General features: G+C 41.6%; 1 protein-coding gene across 22 annotated transcripts in view; it reads left to right on the plus strand.

Moving 5' to 3' along the window:
* Window positions 1-1,322: 1,322 nt before the first annotated feature.
* The window catches only part of NDUFV2 (NADH:ubiquinone oxidoreductase core subunit V2), a 34,784-nt gene continuing 18,880 nt past the window's right edge, over window positions 1,323-17,226 (plus strand). For 7 of the 22 annotated variants that reach the window (XM_065534216.1, XM_065534219.1, XM_065534218.1 and 4 more), the window contains exons 1-2: window positions 1,653-1,755; window positions 11,436-11,537. In XM_065534216.1, the coding sequence (XP_065390288.1) occupies window positions 1,702-1,755; window positions 11,436-11,537 (156 nt within the window). In that variant the 5' untranslated portion in view covers window positions 1,653-1,701. Of the gene's footprint in view, window positions 1,756-2,068; window positions 2,291-6,960; window positions 7,208-11,431; window positions 11,538-17,226 lie in introns of those variants that run through there. The other 15 variants (XM_015439865.3, XM_005587171.4, XM_074022913.1 and 12 more) reach the window with 7 other exon arrangements.

Raw genomic sequence — 17,226 nt, forward strand, 5'->3', positions numbered from 1 at the left:
GACCGGCTAATTTCTTGTATTTTTAGTAGAGACGGGGTTTCGCTCTGTTAGCCAGGATGGTCTACGATCTCCTGACCTCGTGATCCGCCCGCCTTGGCCTCCCAAAGTGCCGACATTACAGGCGTGAGCCCCGCGCCCGGCCAGGTGTATAAGTATTTAGGTAACTTTATAACAAAATACATTTACTTTAAGAGCCAGACTGTCTTTCCCTTTTTTTTTTTTTTTTTTTTTTTTTTTGAGACGGAGTCCACGCTGTTCCCCAGGCTGGAGTGCAGTGGCGCGATCTCGGCTCACTGCAAGCTCCGACTCCCGGGTTCCCGCCATTCTCCTGCCTCAGCCTCCTGAGTAGCTGGGACTACAGGCGCCCGCCACCGCGCCCGGCTAATTTTTTGTATTTTTAGTAGAGACGGGGTTTCACTGTGGTCTCGATCTCCTGACCTTGTGATCCGCCCGCCTCGGCCTCCCAAAGTGCTGGGATTACAGGCTTGAGCCACCGCGCCCGGCCTGTCTTTCCCTTTTAAAGGGAAATACTGAAGCTGAGTTAGGAGAGGCAAACTAACATAAAATATAAGGCAAAGGAGTGGGAACTAAGGCATTTGGTATCTATTTCTAGCTCACTGGGCAGCAGTCCTCCGTGTCTTGAATTCTATAATTTGCGAAATATGATTCATAGGGGTTGCAATGGAATATTTCTGAGTTTTTAAACTAATGAGGGATAAATTTTAAAAATTCCTGTGCTACTGTGAATGTTCTAGAAACTATTCACAAGTTTATTATAGCAAAGAAAATGGGCAAAAGGAAGGGGGTGGGTACAGGACTTGCCACTCCAGAAAAGAAGGCAGTGACGTAAAAAATCAAGAGGTAGTCCACACCAGGAAATAGTGCTGTGCACCTTAGAGCTGTTACTGAGTAAATACTTGTTGGAATTTCCAGAGATAACCAAACAAACATGAAGAAGGAAGTGGGGTTTTTTTTTTTTTTCAGCTTTATTATGGAAAATATCTAATGTGTACAAAAATACCGAGAATAGTAAATAAGAACGTCCATGCAGCTTCTATGGCCGTACTTACGGCCAACTTGCTTTATTTTTCACCTCCCACTCCTCACTATTCTCAAGCAAATTCCAGACATCATACCATTTCACCCCTAAATATGTCGCACATATCTCTAATGCAAAAGAATGGGAACCAAGACATTTGGTGTCTATGGCTAGCACACTGGGTAGCAGCCTTCTGTGTTTTGAATTTATAACATGTAGAACAAGATTTATAGTTGGTTGCAACCCGAATTTATTTTTAACTAACAGCAATATAAGAGGAGGTGGCTAAACCTCACAAGGCTCTCCATGAGGGAACCTCACTCCTATAAATCCAGGCGGGCGCTTCGTTACCCAGGAGCCCAGGGCGCAGCTCCCGGGCACTTCCTTTCAAGGCCCGGACCCCTGCGGCAGCCCGTGGGACACCGCCCTTTCCGAGCACGGGCTGGTCCCCGCCCCTCCCCCGGGAAGTCTCCGCCCACAGGGCCCCAGCAGCCCCCGCGCGCCCTCGCTCCCTCCCGTCGGCCACCGCCCCTCGGCGTAGGGAGCGGCGTGCCGCCCGGGACGCCTAGGCCTGGGGTCGGGAACGCGCACGCTGTGCGTCCTGGGCTCGCTCGGGATTCTCGCCTGGCGCGGCCGGGGAAAGGTGAACAGTGTGGCCCGCCATGTTCTTCTCCGCGGCGCTCCGGGCCAGGGCGGCTGGCCTCACCGCCCACTGGGTAAGGAGGCTCGAGCTGAGCCCGGCGCTGCTGCCGCCCTTGCCTTGCTCTCTGTGTCTCCCTTAGTTTTGGGCGCAGGAGAGCCCTGGGCTCTGCACGGGCCTGCAGGCGGCAGCAAGGACACTGCGGCCTTCGCCCTCTTAGGGAGGCCGCTGCAGCCCCACCGTGAGAGAGAAGCCTCGAGGGAGGGCTGCCAGACTGGGAAGTGTACTCCTAGTTTGGTCGAGGAGGACAGAAAAGAGGGGCTGCTTGGTGATGTGTTTTTGTTTTGTTTTGTTTTGTTTTGTTTTGTTTTTTTGCTATTTCGCTGTAGCGCAGAATCTAGGCCTGCCCTGGCCAGATCAGTTTCGAAGACCCCCGCCCCGAAGGAGGCACCTCGCATTTCAAGCCTAGTGACCTGGATGCTGTTAGGTTGCAGCATACTGGAGAGCTCTGGCTTGTTTCGTGAAGGCTTACGGAGAACTTCCTTAGGGCTGGAAAAGGGTGACCAATGTTTGATTTACTGCAGTTGTGCTTTGCATATCGGAAATGCTGGGTAAATAAATGGTATCAAACTAACTCTGAAAGAACGGCGCCGCAAATAACTGCACCCAGTTAAAGAACCACAGGATTTTAGAGGTTAGATGGTCTGTTTGAGATCCAAGTACATCTCATTGTAGGCAAGGAAATTGAATTGCAGAGAAGTTGAAACACTCCTTCATGTTAATCTAAAAATGCAGTTTCCAGAAATGTCAATTATAACAACAGGGCCTGTTACACAAGTTATACTGGAAAGAAGCCTTAGTTTTGTTTGTTTTCTAGGAGTAAAATAGGTTAAGTCATTTCTCAGCAAGAGGGAGATAGTGTATGTTCGTTGAGAATGAATTCAGGGTTTTAAGAGTTAGACTCGAGTTTGGATGGTAGCTTAACTGCCTTTTGTGGCTCTATGACTTTGTGCTATTAATCTTCCTCAGTTTCTTCAGTTGTAAAATGGGAATATTCCTTTTTGCAGAGTTCAGTCTTTCAGTAAACATTTGAAGTCTTACTGTAGGTCATGCACTGCTGAGCTCTAGGTAACAGTGTGGATAATAATGATAGTCATTTGATAACTGTATGCCAAGCACTGAGTTAAATATCTACATTCCACATCCCATTTTTGAGGTTGATATTACTTTTTCCTCATATTACAGATAAGGAAAAGACTTAGTTCCCATTCTTTTGGAACTGATAGTCTCACGTAAGAGGAACTTTAAGATAAATATGAGACGATGTAAAAGCACAGTGTTAGAGATGTGAATAGGGTCATCCAATGTGGTTTCAAGGTGCATAAGATTTTTCCTGAAGGTAGTACTAACAGATGGGCATGGGGTCAGAGGGTATTCTAGGTGGAAAGGACAACTTAAAAAAAGCCTTGTTGGCAAGAAAAAGATCGGTATGTATGAGAAGCCACCTCTGCTGTTGGAGGTAAGGTGTGTTCCCAAATGAAATAAGGGAGAGACAGGGGCCAGATATTGGAGCTCCTTGCGTGCCATACTGAAGAATTTGATTTTATCTCAGAGGCAGTAAGAAGTCAGTGAAAGTTTTTAGAGTACAGAAATAAGATCTGGTTTCTGTTTTGGATGGGTCACTGGATAGGACTGAGGGTGGAATGGGTTTGATTTGGACCCAGAAACTGGGAGACTAAGTAGATAAGAGGCTCTTGCAGAATGCTAGGTGAAAGATGATGAGCATCAGACATGGTAGAAAGAATAGAAATGAGTGCCTGTAGATTTTCTTTTGTTTTTGAGGCAAAGGGGCTAGAAGTATAAATTGAAAAGCAGTTTTAACAATGAAAAAGAACAACTTGAGGTAGTGGAGGACCATTTTAATCAGGTTTAATGTTTCTACAACTCTCCCTCTCCCTCTCTCCCTCTCTCTCTCTCTCCCTCTCTCCCTCTCTCCCTCTCTCCCTCTCTCCCTCTCTCCCTCTCTCCCTCTCTGTCTCCCTCCCGCTCCGCCTCTCCCTCCCCGCTTTTTTTAAACAAATAGTACCTGATATGCAGTATGTACACAATATTTGAGTTGATGAATAAGTTTAATTTTTATTACACATGTAATACGTTATAGGAAAAACAGTATTGAGATTACCACATAGAATAAGCTCAAAAAATAAAAATCATCCATTGTCTTGTCAACCTGGAAATTACCATTGTTAACATTTTGATGTCTACACTTAACAGACCTTACAGATAATTAGTTTTTACAAAATGGGGAAGATATTATTTATACTGTTTGGTAGCCTGCTTTTTTGTAATGTATTCTGATCAGCTTTCCTTATCAGTAGACATTTCTACACTGTCATTTTAATGCTACATAGCATTCCATTGTGAGGCTGTTCTATTGCTTATATAACCAGGCCCTTCTAACCTTTCACAAGTAGTGGGATTTCACATTAAACCGAGCAAGTATCAAGAAAAGTACAAGAAAAGTCTACCTAAGTTCCTTTCCTAAATGAGAAACCTTTAGTATTATTTTTTATTATTGATTTATTATTTTCTTTTTAAACGGAGTCTGGCTCGTAGCCCTGGCTGGAGTACAGTGGCGCGATCTCGGCTCACTGCAAGCTGCGCCTTCCGGGTTCACACCATTCTCCTGCCTCAGCCTCCTGAGAAGCTGGGACTACAGGCGCCCGCCACCATGCCCGGCTGATTTTTTGTATTTTTATAGAGACGGAGTTTCACCGTTTTAGCCAGGATGGTCTCGATCTCCTGACCTGGTGATCCGCCCGCCTCGGCCTCCCAAAGTGCTGGGACTAGAGGCGTGAGCCACCGCGCCCGGCCTAAATGAGAAACCTTTAATGATTATGCTTTCAAATAAATTGCCTATTCTAATTTCTGCTTTGCTAGCTGCCATTCTCTTGAAGAGGCTTTTCAGCTCATTGTTGCTTAAAATATGGCCAGAATTAAGTACTAGTTTGTGTGACCTTGAGCCATCACAATCTCTTTGAGCCTCATTTTTCTTTTCTGTAAAGTGAGATAATACCTCATAGGTGATTGTAGTAATTGACTAAAAGTTACAAATTATGGAGTAATAGATAATCAGAATAAGTTTATTCCCTTCTTCAGTAATTGCCCATGGTTTTTCTGTAATGTTGATCCCACTTTAGAACTTACCACTGCCTCATTCCCAAGCTGCTACTGTAGTTTTGAAGGTGAGAGGATTGTGGTGGCATTTTCAATTACAGATACTCCTTTACTTACAATGAGATTACATCCTGATTAAACCCACTGTAAATTGAAAGTATGTAAATTTCAATTTACAGTGGGGTTATCTGGACTTAATCGAGGAGCATGCTGAATATTCATCATGCTTTAAAGTTGGGAAATTGCACGACAGGCCATTGTGAGTCAGGGACCATCTGTATTGTATATTTTTTCATTCATTGAGGATATTTTCCTTTATGTCTTTAAGCATGATTATAGCTGTCCTGAAGTTTCTAGTTGATTCTTTCTTCTTGAAAATGTGTTTTCCTTTTTTGTTTGTTTCCCATATGTTGAACAATTTTGGATTGTATGCTGAATTTTGTGAATGATAATGTTGTAGAGGTTCTAGATCCTGTTTTATTCCTCCAAATAGTGTGTTTTGTTGTTGCTATCCATATCCCTTGTGGGCAGCAGATCAAATATTGGTTCTGTTCTTTTAGCTAGATTCCTTGGAGTCTGCAGCATGTACATGCATGGTTCAGGGTTCAGCCAGAGATTTCCGTAGAATTTATATACCGAATGTATAGGACTCCCTCCCCTTTTCTGACTCTTCCTTTTCTGGGATTTCCCACTTTACCATGTCTGTTGTTGTTCTAAACTCTAAGTGAGGCCTGCCTTCAGGCTAAAAGATGTAAAGGAAAAACAAAAACCTCATTGGCTTTTTATGCATGTAGACTCCCCTTCTGTGTCTGCCTGTTTGGTTGTTCCCCAGGGCCTTCAGAAAGCTTTTGTTTTTATAAAATATTTTGTCCAGAGTTTATAGTTATTCAGTGGTTTGCCCTGACAGTGTCTACTTAGCCATACTAGAAGTATGCCATCTTGTGTGGTGGCACTTTTCCTTCCAAATTTTAAGTTTTGTACAATGAAATGTTTTCCCCATTCCATTAGAGATTTTTTTTTTTTAAACAAATTTTAACATTTTATTGATTTAGGGGCCAAACAAAGCAGCATTTGGTCAGTTAAGAAAGGCACCTCATTGAAAATAATACATCACAGTGCTGTTGAGTGATCCCAGTCACAGGATTTGATAATGGAAAGGACAATCTTTGGATGACATAGCTTAGGACACTTGCTCATTTATTTAAAAGAGTCCCTTCACACACTGCAGCTAAAAGAAGCATAGGACTGGCATGTGCTGGGTAGCTGTGAGAGGTTACTCATGAGAGTAGGTAGCCTAGTAAATCAGTGGTAAGTCAGGGGAAGGGAATCAGCCTCCCTTTCCGTTCCATTCCCTTCCCCCTCCCCTTGATTCCAGTATGCTTGATTTGTTGAGCCACCATCCCTGTGAATACACCTTACGTCTCTTTCAAATGTGGAGACGGTTTTTTGATCTTGCAGTGTGTGGAACCAGGGTCAGTAATCAAAGCCTCCCTGTTGCAAGCTATAGACACACAGGACGACAATTTGATTTCCTGTACTCTTGGTCTGGAACCCATGGGGTTCTGAGATAAAAGCTGACGTCTTAGTGCACTGGCTTTAAAAAATATTTTCACCAGTCCAGAGTAAATGAAAACCCAATTCCTTAGAAACAATACTGTATCTCTCTATTTCTACCCCCACCCTCCAAGCATGGTTTTTTTTAAAAATTAATTTTTCCCTTACACTTTAAAAACTCCCACCTATGTATAAAAGAAACTGCCACACTACAATAACACTGCTGTTGTTCCCAGTATTCCTCTGAGCCCCTCACTAGCCCTCCCTCACCATCCTCACCCTGACCACCCTTCCCTTCTGCCCAGCACCTAAGAGCAGGGATCACGCCGCGGGGTGATGAGCAGTGGTGTAGTCTCGTCTGGCCTTCTGATACTAGGATGTAGCTTTGGAGAAGGCTGCTAGGATGCTTGCGAACACGACATCAGGGGTCAGGGATGCATCGATAGCAGAGTGGATCCCCTGTTTCCTGTAGTACTCTATGAGTGGGGTGGTTTGAGTGTGGTAGGCTTGCAGGCGGATTTTCAAGGCCTTCTCATTATCATCTGATCGACGAATCAAGGGTTCCCCAGTGATGCAATCTTTCATGGGCTCTTTTGGAGGGTTGAACTCCTCATGGTAGGAACGGCCACTCTTGGGGTGAATCAGCCGAGTCTGGGATGCTGAATTCAATCACAGAATCAAGCTGCTCTTTCCGCGTCTCCATGAGGTCATCGAGCATTTCTGCCTGCCTCACAGTCCGAGGGAAGCCATCCAGAAGAAAACCATTTTTGCACAAGGGGGTCTCCAAATTCTTCTCAGTGAGTTCCACTACCATTTCATCACTCACCAGTTTCCCACCATCCATAGTTGCCTTCAGCTTTATTCCTAGCTCTGAGCCAGAAGCCGCCATGGCCCTTAGCATGTCCCCAGTAGCCATATGGTAGACACAGAAGTTTTCAGCCAATCTGGGTGCCTGGGTGCCTTTACAGGCCCGGGGAGGCCCCAGCAGCACAGCCCGGATGCCTTTAGGATACTCGGGTTCTGCTGCTGGCACGCTGGGAGCCATGTCCACCGAAGTCTCTCACTCTCCATTAGAGATTCTTAAACTTGATTTTGTAATTTCCCAGTGTATCTCCATTGTGACTCAAAGGACTCTAAAGAAGTTAATGTAGGAAAAACACCCCAAAACATTTAGTTTTTTATTCCTGCTGTAACAAATTTCCACAAACTTTGTGGCATAAAACGTCACATTTTTTACCTTACAGTTCTGGAGGTTAAAAGTGACATAGGTCTCAGTGGGCTAAAATTAAAGTGTAGGCCAAGCTTCATTCGTTTTTGGAGGCTCTAGAGGTGAATCTCTTTTCTTGGCTTTTCCAGCTCCTAGAGGCTGCTCTTGATCCCTTCTTTGATCTCCAAACCCCGCAAAGGCAGGTCTAGTTCTTACATGCATCACTTTGACCCTACTTCTGGCATTCATCACATATTCTTCCTTGACTCTCCTTCCTCTTCCACTTTGTAAGAATGCTGTGATTGATGACATTGGGCCCACCTAGATAATCTAGGATAATCTCCCTATTTTAAGGTTGACTGATTAGCAGCCTTAATTCTCCTTTGTTGTGTAAACTAATATTCACAGGTTTCCAGGATTAGGATGTAGTTATCTTTGGGCGACCATTATTCTGCCTGCCATAGCCATAAATTAGCAGTTTAAGGAGAGAGAGAATGAACAAACTATGCAGTGAGCTTCAGTAGGCCTTTTTATTAGAGACGTGACCTTTTTATTAGAGACGCGAACTCAGTTTCCGTTTCAAAGTTATAAATAGTTAGCTTTCCCTTCTCTTTGGGCACTGTTGAGTACCTTAGTGCTCAGTACATTGAGTAATAAATTATAAGTCTATTGACCATGGTGTATAACCTATTAAGTGAAAGTCAGTCTGATTTTCCAATGGGGAACCTTGTCAGTAGTTTTTGAATCAGTTCGGGAAGCATGTTATAAATCAGTTGTAGGAAATGTCTTTCATTCAACAAAACATTAAAGACAGTTTACACACATTTTGGTTAGGGGGAAGGTGGCTTTATCTGTGGGATATTTTGCTAGGTGTTACCAGTAAGATATATGAAAATTGCTGGACAAATAAATGCCCAAGATCACACAGTAGTAAGGGCTGGGTTTATTTGCAAGTCCTGTTTTGTTTTGTTTTTAATCTACCTTTCTGAAGTTGCTGAAACAATTGAAGTTGCTAAGGGAAATCACTATGTATGGTGAAGATTTAAATTTAATAGGCACTCTAATAATAAAAGGTGTGCCAGTGTAAGCAGACTAGGGAAATGATTTCACTTTGCTTAGGGAAAAGAGATGGAGGTTTAGGGGCTTTAAAGGGGTAAGAGGAGGAGGTTAACCTTGGTCATGATGGATGAGTGGAAGGTGTAAGTTGAGATAATGCCGTAGGTATAGCTAGTTACATATACAAGGACAGTGAAGAACATGAGATGAGACTGAACCCCAGGTCCACTGGATGGGTGTTTCATTTCTATAAATTATTCTTGTCCTTAGAACAGTTGGTTGTTGCTTGTATCCATGTGGGATTTTATATCTTTAAAGAATGTTTTCTTTAATGTATGGTCAAGATGACCGGAATCATTAATGTTGTTATCTTAATCTGTAATGCACAGTGCCTGTAATACCTGGGCTGTTCGTGCAGCTTTTCTATAATATAAAATTTAGCCAAATTACATTTGTTAATTCTCTCATAGTATGGTAAAAATTACTTACGTTTTAACCTGAATAACATTTTTAGCTAAGTTACTGATGGAATTTTACTTGGAGGATGTTTGTAAAAGTCCTCCTATGTCTATCTGAAAATACAGCAAAACTTAAATTTTAGTGGTTAAGGCATGTACTGAAGTCAGGAAAATCTGTATGTAGCATTTCATTTATTTAGCTGTGTGATCTAGGGAGAGTTTTTCCCCCTTCTTTGAGCCTTAATTTTCTCACCTGTAAAATAAGATAATAATACCTACTTGGTAGGCTTGCTGAGAGGATTAAATGAATTATAGTGTAGATTTGTAAAGTTTATACCATGAAATCTGACATAGAGTAAGCGTTTGTATTTACGATTATCCTTGAAATAGATTTCACAATTATTAACCCAGCATCAACTTTGTTAAAATAAAATGCACTGAAAAACTTTTGTTTTTCAGGGATTTTTTTTTTTTTTTTTTTTTTTTTTTTTGAGACAAAGTCTCAGTCTGTCCCCCAGGCTGGAGTTCAGTGGCGTGATCTTGGCTCACTGCAACCTCCTGGGTTCAAGTGATTCTCCTGCCTCAGCCTCCCAAGTAGCTGGGATTAAAGGCACATGCCACCATGCCTGGCTAATTTTTGTATTTTTAGTAGAGATGGGGTTTCACCATGTTGGCCAGGCTGGTCTCAAACTCCTGACCTCAGGTGATCCACCTGCCTTGGCCTCTCAAAGTGCTGGGATTACAGGCATAAGCCACTGCACCCAGCCTTGAGGATTTTTTTTTTTTAATGTAAAAATACTTAGTCTGAATGAATGTATTACAGACGCTGACTTTTTGAGGAGGTTTCAGTTTCTTGCTTGAACTGGCAATGGGGAACGCTGTAAGTAACAAGTCAGCAGATGATGTGAACAGTGAGAGGAAAGCACAGAGGGAGGGACCTCAGACCACTTTGGATTCACCGGAGATGTTTCACGTGTGCACTGTGACTCTTGCATAGGCAAATACACATCTTGGTGGATTTAATCTGTAAATATTAGGGATCGTCTAAAAGATATATTCCTTGCCTTAGCTGGCCTCTGATAAGGGGGAAAAAAGAGTTTTTGAATTGCCTGACCTTAGTCTTGTCTTTATAATTAGATTACTGCTTCTGTCAGTTTTGTTTTACTGGCTTCTGAGTCTCTTATTAACTTCTGTTAGCTGGATGGGTCCTTCTGTAATGCAAATGTCTGATAGAACTGAAAGGAGAGCTTCGTTGGATGGCAGTATTGTTTGAACAACAGAAGAAATTCAGAAAAAGAGTAGAGCCCATGAAAAAACAATGAAGGAATCTTATTCTTGAGGAGAATATAAAACTTTAATTTTTGTCATTTTGAGCTGTTGGTATTGCCAGTGACAGTGAAAGGGAAATTTCGGCTGGTAGAAAGAGCACAGGGTCCTTAGATTCAAAGAGCCTAGGCTCAAAATCCAGCTGTCACTAAATGTGCGGTATGGGGCAAGTTACTGTCTTTGAGCCTGAGTTTCTGTAAATGTAAAATGGAAATGATGACTCACTACAGATTTTTTAGGAATTGAAAAAAAGTATGTAGAAGAGCTTAACACAGAGGCACTCAGGTTTACTTGAATCCAATGCAAAGGCAGCCACTGTTTTGGCCTGCTTAAATCTCTGTTCCTTCTGAAACACACACACACAAGCTAGAATTCAAACCCACTGATAATTTTTAGTTGTATATTAGGCTATGATCTTATTTACTTAAAAAAGTTACTTGGTTCCATGCTTTTCTTCTTAAAAAAGGGAAGTTACTTGCATTTTCAATTGAACTCAATTGGAATTTCTTGAGGTATAGACATTTCAGAGTCCAATGAGAAGCCAGATTCTAGAGAAAAGACTATAGGTAGTCAAAGAAGGGGATGGGTGGGAACTCAGCTTATTCCTTGAATCATTCCAGCCTAGCTAAGTTGTTTTTTCCAGTTTTAAGCCTGGTCCTGGAATGCCTCTTTATTTCAAAGTGAAACAAAATTGAAATGGCCCAGTAAGTAGTGTAAAGATGTTAATGAGAAGTTTTAATATTTTATTCCTTTATTGAAAGTGTCTGACATAGACATTACAATGAATGTAAAATAGGTGATATTCTTTAAACACACAAAAAAACAATTTTCAAAGGCATTTTCAGGCCACCTGTAACTTGATAGGGATGAGTAACAGTTTGTGCCAGTTGAAAAAAACAGCGCTAAGATTTATCAGTTTATCTTCACTATTTAGTTTACTTCTTTATTGTTTGTTTACTTACTACTCTTTTAAGACAGCATCTCACTCCGTCTCCCAGGCTTGAGTACAGTGGCATGATCATGGCTCGCTGCGACCTCAACCTCTTGGGCTCAAGTGATGCTCCCACCTCAGCCTCTCAGGTAGCTGGGACTACAGGCATGTGCCGCCATGCCTAGCTAATTTGTGTATTTTTTGTAGAGACAGGGTCTCACTATGTTGCCCAGGCTGATTTCAAACCCCTGGCTTCAAGCGATCTACGGGGCTTGGCTTTCCAAAGTTTTGGGATTATAGGTATGAGCTACCGTGTCTGGCCAGCTTCTTTTATTTTATAAACATTGTCTCAGCCCTTAACGCAGTTTTGAAGAGGTCGACTTCAGGCTTTGATATTAAGTTGTTCAAATGTTATGCTAGTGTGTATACATTCAGGTTTTTTGCAGGAATAGAAGAGAATGGTGGCAAGGATTAAAAAAAGATCAAATAATTTGCATCTTTCTCTCTTAACAGGAGCATTGTAAGCCAAGTAGGCAGGGCTTTTCATTTCTTATCTGCCTGCCTGTATATATATGGAGGCCTAATTTTCTTCCTTAAACTCCTTGGTTTCTTAGACCTACTATGTTCTTTTAAAGCTTTGATGGCATCAAATAGTCAAGTGGCTAATAATAAGGTCATGGCCTTTGTAGTCATGTGGCCCTAGGATCTAACATAATTTCTGCCAATAATTAGTGATGTGACCTAACCTTGAGAAGTTTGCATAACTTGTTTAAATTTCTGGAAATTATACCCACCTTGCAGGAAACTTTAAGAATTAAATAATGTATAAAAAGCTTAGTGCCTGACATGTAGTACTTCTAATAATAATAGCTAATGATAGCCAGCACTAATATAGTACTTACCATCTGCCAGGCAGAATGTTAAGCACTTTATTAAGTACATTTTTTTTTCCCCCGAGATGGAGTCTCACCCTATTTCACAGGCTGGAGTGCTGTGGCGTGTGCTAGGCTCACTGCAACGTCTGCCTCCTGGATTCAAGCGATTCTCCTGCCTCGGCCTCCCAGTTAGCTGGAATTATAGGCACGCACCACCACGCCCAGCTAATTTTTGTGTTTTTAGTAGGGACAGGGTCTCATCATGTTGGCTGGACTGGTCTCGAACCCCTGAACTCAGGTGATCCATCCGCCTCAGCCTCCTAAAGTGATGGGATTACAGGCGTGAGCCACTGTGCCCGGCCTGAAGTACATCTTTTAATGCTCTCAAGAACCCTATGAAGTACATGCCATCATTTTTCTCTTTTTATAAATGAGGAAACAGGCTCTGGAGCTGGGCTTTTAGCCATTTTGCTATATTGTCTCTCCATACATAGGGTATTAATGGAATATTAGATAACAGTGATACATCCCACCTTCAGAGTGCTAGAATGTGGAAAATGTGCTTTTTAGAAATGCTGAAATTGACACTTCCTATACTAGAACGTGTTTAGTGTTGGTTGTCTTTTACACCACACTCAACATCAGAAGGATTTTTTTTTTTTTTTTTTTTTTTGATAGAGAATCTCGCTGTGTCGCCCAGGCTGGAGTGCAGTGGCTCGATCTCGGCTCACTGCAACCTCCACCTTCCAGGTTCAAGCAATTCTCCTGCCTCAGCCTCCCAAGTAGCTGGGATTACAGGTGTGTGCCACCACATGCTGCAAATTTTTGTATTTTTAGTAGAGATAGGGTTTCACCATATTGGACAGGCTGATCTCGAACTCCTGACCTTGTGATCCGCCCACCTTGGCCTCCCAAAGTGCTGGGATTACAGACTGTGCCTGGCCAGAAGGATGGTATTTTTAAGATTAGTTTGGTGACATTAGACAGGATGTTTTGAATTGACAAAGGGATCAGCTAGAAGACTTACAGTAATGTACAGACATGAAATAATGTCTGAAATAGTGGTGATAGTAAGACAGGGACAGAACTAAAGACTTCATTGGGTTTTTTGGTTGGTTTTGTTTTCAGACAGGGTCTTACTTTGTCACCCAGACTGGAGTGCAGTGGCGTGATTTCAGCTCACTGCAACCTTCACCTCCCAGGTTTAGGCAATTCTCCCACCTCATCCTCCTGAGTAGCTGGGACTACAGGTGTGCGCCACCACAGTCAGCTAATTTTTGTATTTTTTGGTAGAAATGCAGTTTCACCACGTTGACCGGGCTGGTCTTGAACTCCTGACCTCAAGTGACACTCTTGCCTTGGCCTCCCAAAGTGCTGGGATTACAGGTGTGAGCCACTGTGCCCAGCCCTTCATTGGTTTTTAAAAGTTTAAATGTAATACATATAATGGCAAAAAATTCAAACAGTAAGCAAGGCTACATATTATAGTGTGTGTGTGTGTGTGTGTGTATATATATATATATAAAAAACAGTACAGAGTAGGGATACAAGAATATGTATTATAAAAAATATATGTTGCATATGTTATATATGTTAACCCATGATACATCCCACGTCCTAACTTTCCACATTATAATACCTCTGAAAGTGGGATGTATCACTGTTATCTAATATTCCATAAATACTCTATGTATGGAGAGACAATGTAACAAAACAATTAAAAGCCCAGCTCCAGAGCCTGTTTCCTCATTTGTAGAAACAGAATAATAACAGTGTGTACTTCATAGGGTTCTTGAGAGCATTAAGAGATGTATTTCATGTAAAGTGCTTAATATTCTCCTGGCAGTAAAGACTAGATTTTCTTCCCACTCCAGATCCTTGATTCCTCTGCTTAGAGACAGCAGCTGTTACTGGTTTCTTTTATGATGTCTCTGTTGAGATATTTTGATAGAAAAAGCAGTAAAAAATGGAAACTGGCACATTTCTAGATTTTATTGACTTTCTTAAAAAGAACTTTGACAGATCTGAAATTTTACCCCATTTGTAAGCTAACAAGTTAACCTGCCTCAGTTTCATGGGTACTGGCAGGGGGCAGCATCCTGGGTCAGTAGGCAGCATGAACTTCATGTTAGTTCCCCCTGACATTCATATCTAATGGTAAGGGAGGAGACCACCCGCATATTGTCTTACGCCCAATTTCTGCCTCCAAAGAAAGAAGAAGTAAAAACTAAAGGCAGAAATGAAATCCACAGGCAGACAGCCCAGAGCCACACCCTGGTCCTGGTAGTTAAAGATCGACCCCTGACCTAGTTGGCTGTGTTGTCTATAGATTACAGACATTGTATAGAAAAGCACTGTGAAAATCCCTGTCCTGTCCTGTTCTGTTCCGTTCTAATTACCGGTGCATGCAGCCCCCACCGAGTCACGTACCCTCTGCTTGCTCAATTGATCACGACCCTTTCACATGGACCCCCTTAGAGTTGTGAGCCCTTAAAAGGGACAGGAATTGCTCACTCGGGGAGCTCAGTTGTTGGAGGCGTGAGTCTTCCCGAAGCTCCCGGCTGAATAAAGCCCTTCCTTCTTTAACTCGGTGTCTTGGGGATTTCGTCTGCGGTTTGTCCTGGTAAAACGGGAGTGATATGGAACAGCCCAGGTGAATGCTGTGCATCACAGCTAAGGGACCTTGACTTGGGAAACCCTGTCTGTAAGAAAACTCACTCAGCTTTTGCCCCAGGAGAAGATATTCTCTACAAAAATAATTGAGAAGATAGTCTGAAACAAAAGCTGTTCAGCGCTGCTGCTCACAAAATGTGCACAAACCTGAGACCCACAAATCTTTCTACCAGCCTATTTCTTCCTCCTTCCCCACTTTCTTTAACTAAAAAAGAAATTTATAAGTTAATTTCAGTGGAGAAGTAGATGGTTTTTTAACCATCAAATACATTATAAATTCATTAGAAAAACTGTAAGCCTTATATATGTGGATATAAAGAAAAACTAATTATGTGCAAATCCAAGAATATTGGCAGTATGTTGTATTTGACAGTAACTCTTTGATAAAGTCAACTAACAGCACAATTTTTAAAAATAGGTGTAGTTTTTTTTTTGTTTGTTTTTTGTTTTTTTTTTTTTTGAGACGGAGTCTGGCTCTGTCGCCCAGGCTGGAGTGCAGTGGCCGGATCTCAGCTCACTGCAAGCTCTACCTCCCGGGTTCACGCCATTCTCCTGCCTCAGCCTCCCGCGTAGCTGGGACTACAGGCGCCCGCCACCTCGCCCGGCTAATTTTTTTTTGTATTTTTTAGTAGAGACGGGGTTTCACTGAGTTATCCAGGATGGTCTCGATCTCCTGACCTCATGATCCGCCCGTCTCGGCCTCCCAAAGTGCTGGGATTACAGGCTTGAGCCACCGCGCCCGGCCAGAAAAAATAGGTGTAGTTTTTAAAATGCAGTTGTTTGGATTTTTTTTTAGTTATTAAATGTTTTATCCTTATGTCAGTTAAACAGGTTATAATGCTTTACAGGTTATATAGTACTTTCAGAGAAACTTGACTTAAATCTCAAAATAGTCCAATGAGAAGATAACCCTGTTTTATAGGTACAGAAATTGAGGCTTAAAAAAAATTAAGTGAGTTGTGCAAGGTCAGATGTTAGTAAGTGGCAGAATGGTCACCTAAACCCAAGTTCTCAACAACAATTATAAAAAATCTGAAAGTCTGTGTTTTCCTAGAATTTAGCTACTTTATCTTGACCCTTCTCAATCAGTAGTCTGTCTTCAATGATTTGGACTTTAAACCACTTTTAGAAATATGTCTGTGAACTCATGTGCATATCCAGAGTTTCACAGGTCAGCAAGAGAATGCCTCAGAATAGATTTTCCAATATGTAGCAACATGGGCCTAAATAATAATTTTCAAGATTATCTCTATATTTTTATTTTAAATAAAAGTGCATGCCAGATCCTGGATTAATGAGAAAGGGATCAAATATTAATCCAAAATGGAAGCTATTTTAATTTAGAGATTTGGTGTTATTTAATTTGATATACAAGGAGGTTAGAAGGAGAAATAGGTTTTACAATAGAGAAAAGTTTTTCTTACACCTGATGAGTGTTTTAAGTAGGATTTTTTGGGCCAGTTAATCCATGCTAATAGGAAATTTGGAAAATAGAGAAAAATATAAAAATATAAAATAGAGTCCCTTATTTCATTAACATCGTAATAAGAGATAAGCACTTTTAATTATTTATGGCCTTCTAGTCTTTTAATCAGTGTCTGTAAATTGAGATAATTTATACATTTTTGCTTTTTTGCTTTATTTAACCCTGATTCCAGTTTCTATGTGATTATTTTTACAAAATATTTTTGTTAGCTATATCACGTTCTAGTGTCAGAATTATTAGTATTTAGTTAAAATATGCTCAGATTGGGCTTTTAGGTTGTGTTTTTGCTGCAGTAAACATGATAGGAACAACATGTTTTCATGTACAGCTTTATCCTCATTTTGTACTATAGGAAAAATATCTAGGTTAGAATTACTAAGTTAAAAAATGGACACTTGGGGCCGGGCACAGTGGCTCACGCTTGTAATCCCACCACTTTGGGAGGCTGAGGTGGGCAGATCACCTGACGTCGGGAGTTCAAGACCAGCCTGACCGGCATGGAGAAACCTCGTCTCTACTAAAAATACAAAAAATTATCCAGGCATAGTGAGTGGCACATGCCTGTAATCCCAGCTACTTGGGAGGCTGAGGTAGGAGAATCACTTGAACCCGGGAGGCGGAGGTTGCAGTGAGCTGAGATCATGCCATTGAAGTCCAGCCTGGGCAACAAGAGCAAAACTCTGTCTCCAAAAAAAAAAAAAAAAAAGAAAAGAAAAAAGACACATATTTATGCTTTCCATATTTCATGGTAATTTGCTTTCTAAAAGGCTATATGAATTTTTAAGTGTGCTTGTTTCTCTATAT

The sequence above is a fragment of the Macaca fascicularis genome, chromosome 18, assembly GCF_037993035.2.
Source record: "Macaca fascicularis isolate 582-1 chromosome 18, T2T-MFA8v1.1".
NCBI lineage: Eukaryota > Metazoa > Chordata > Mammalia > Primates > Cercopithecidae > Macaca > Macaca fascicularis.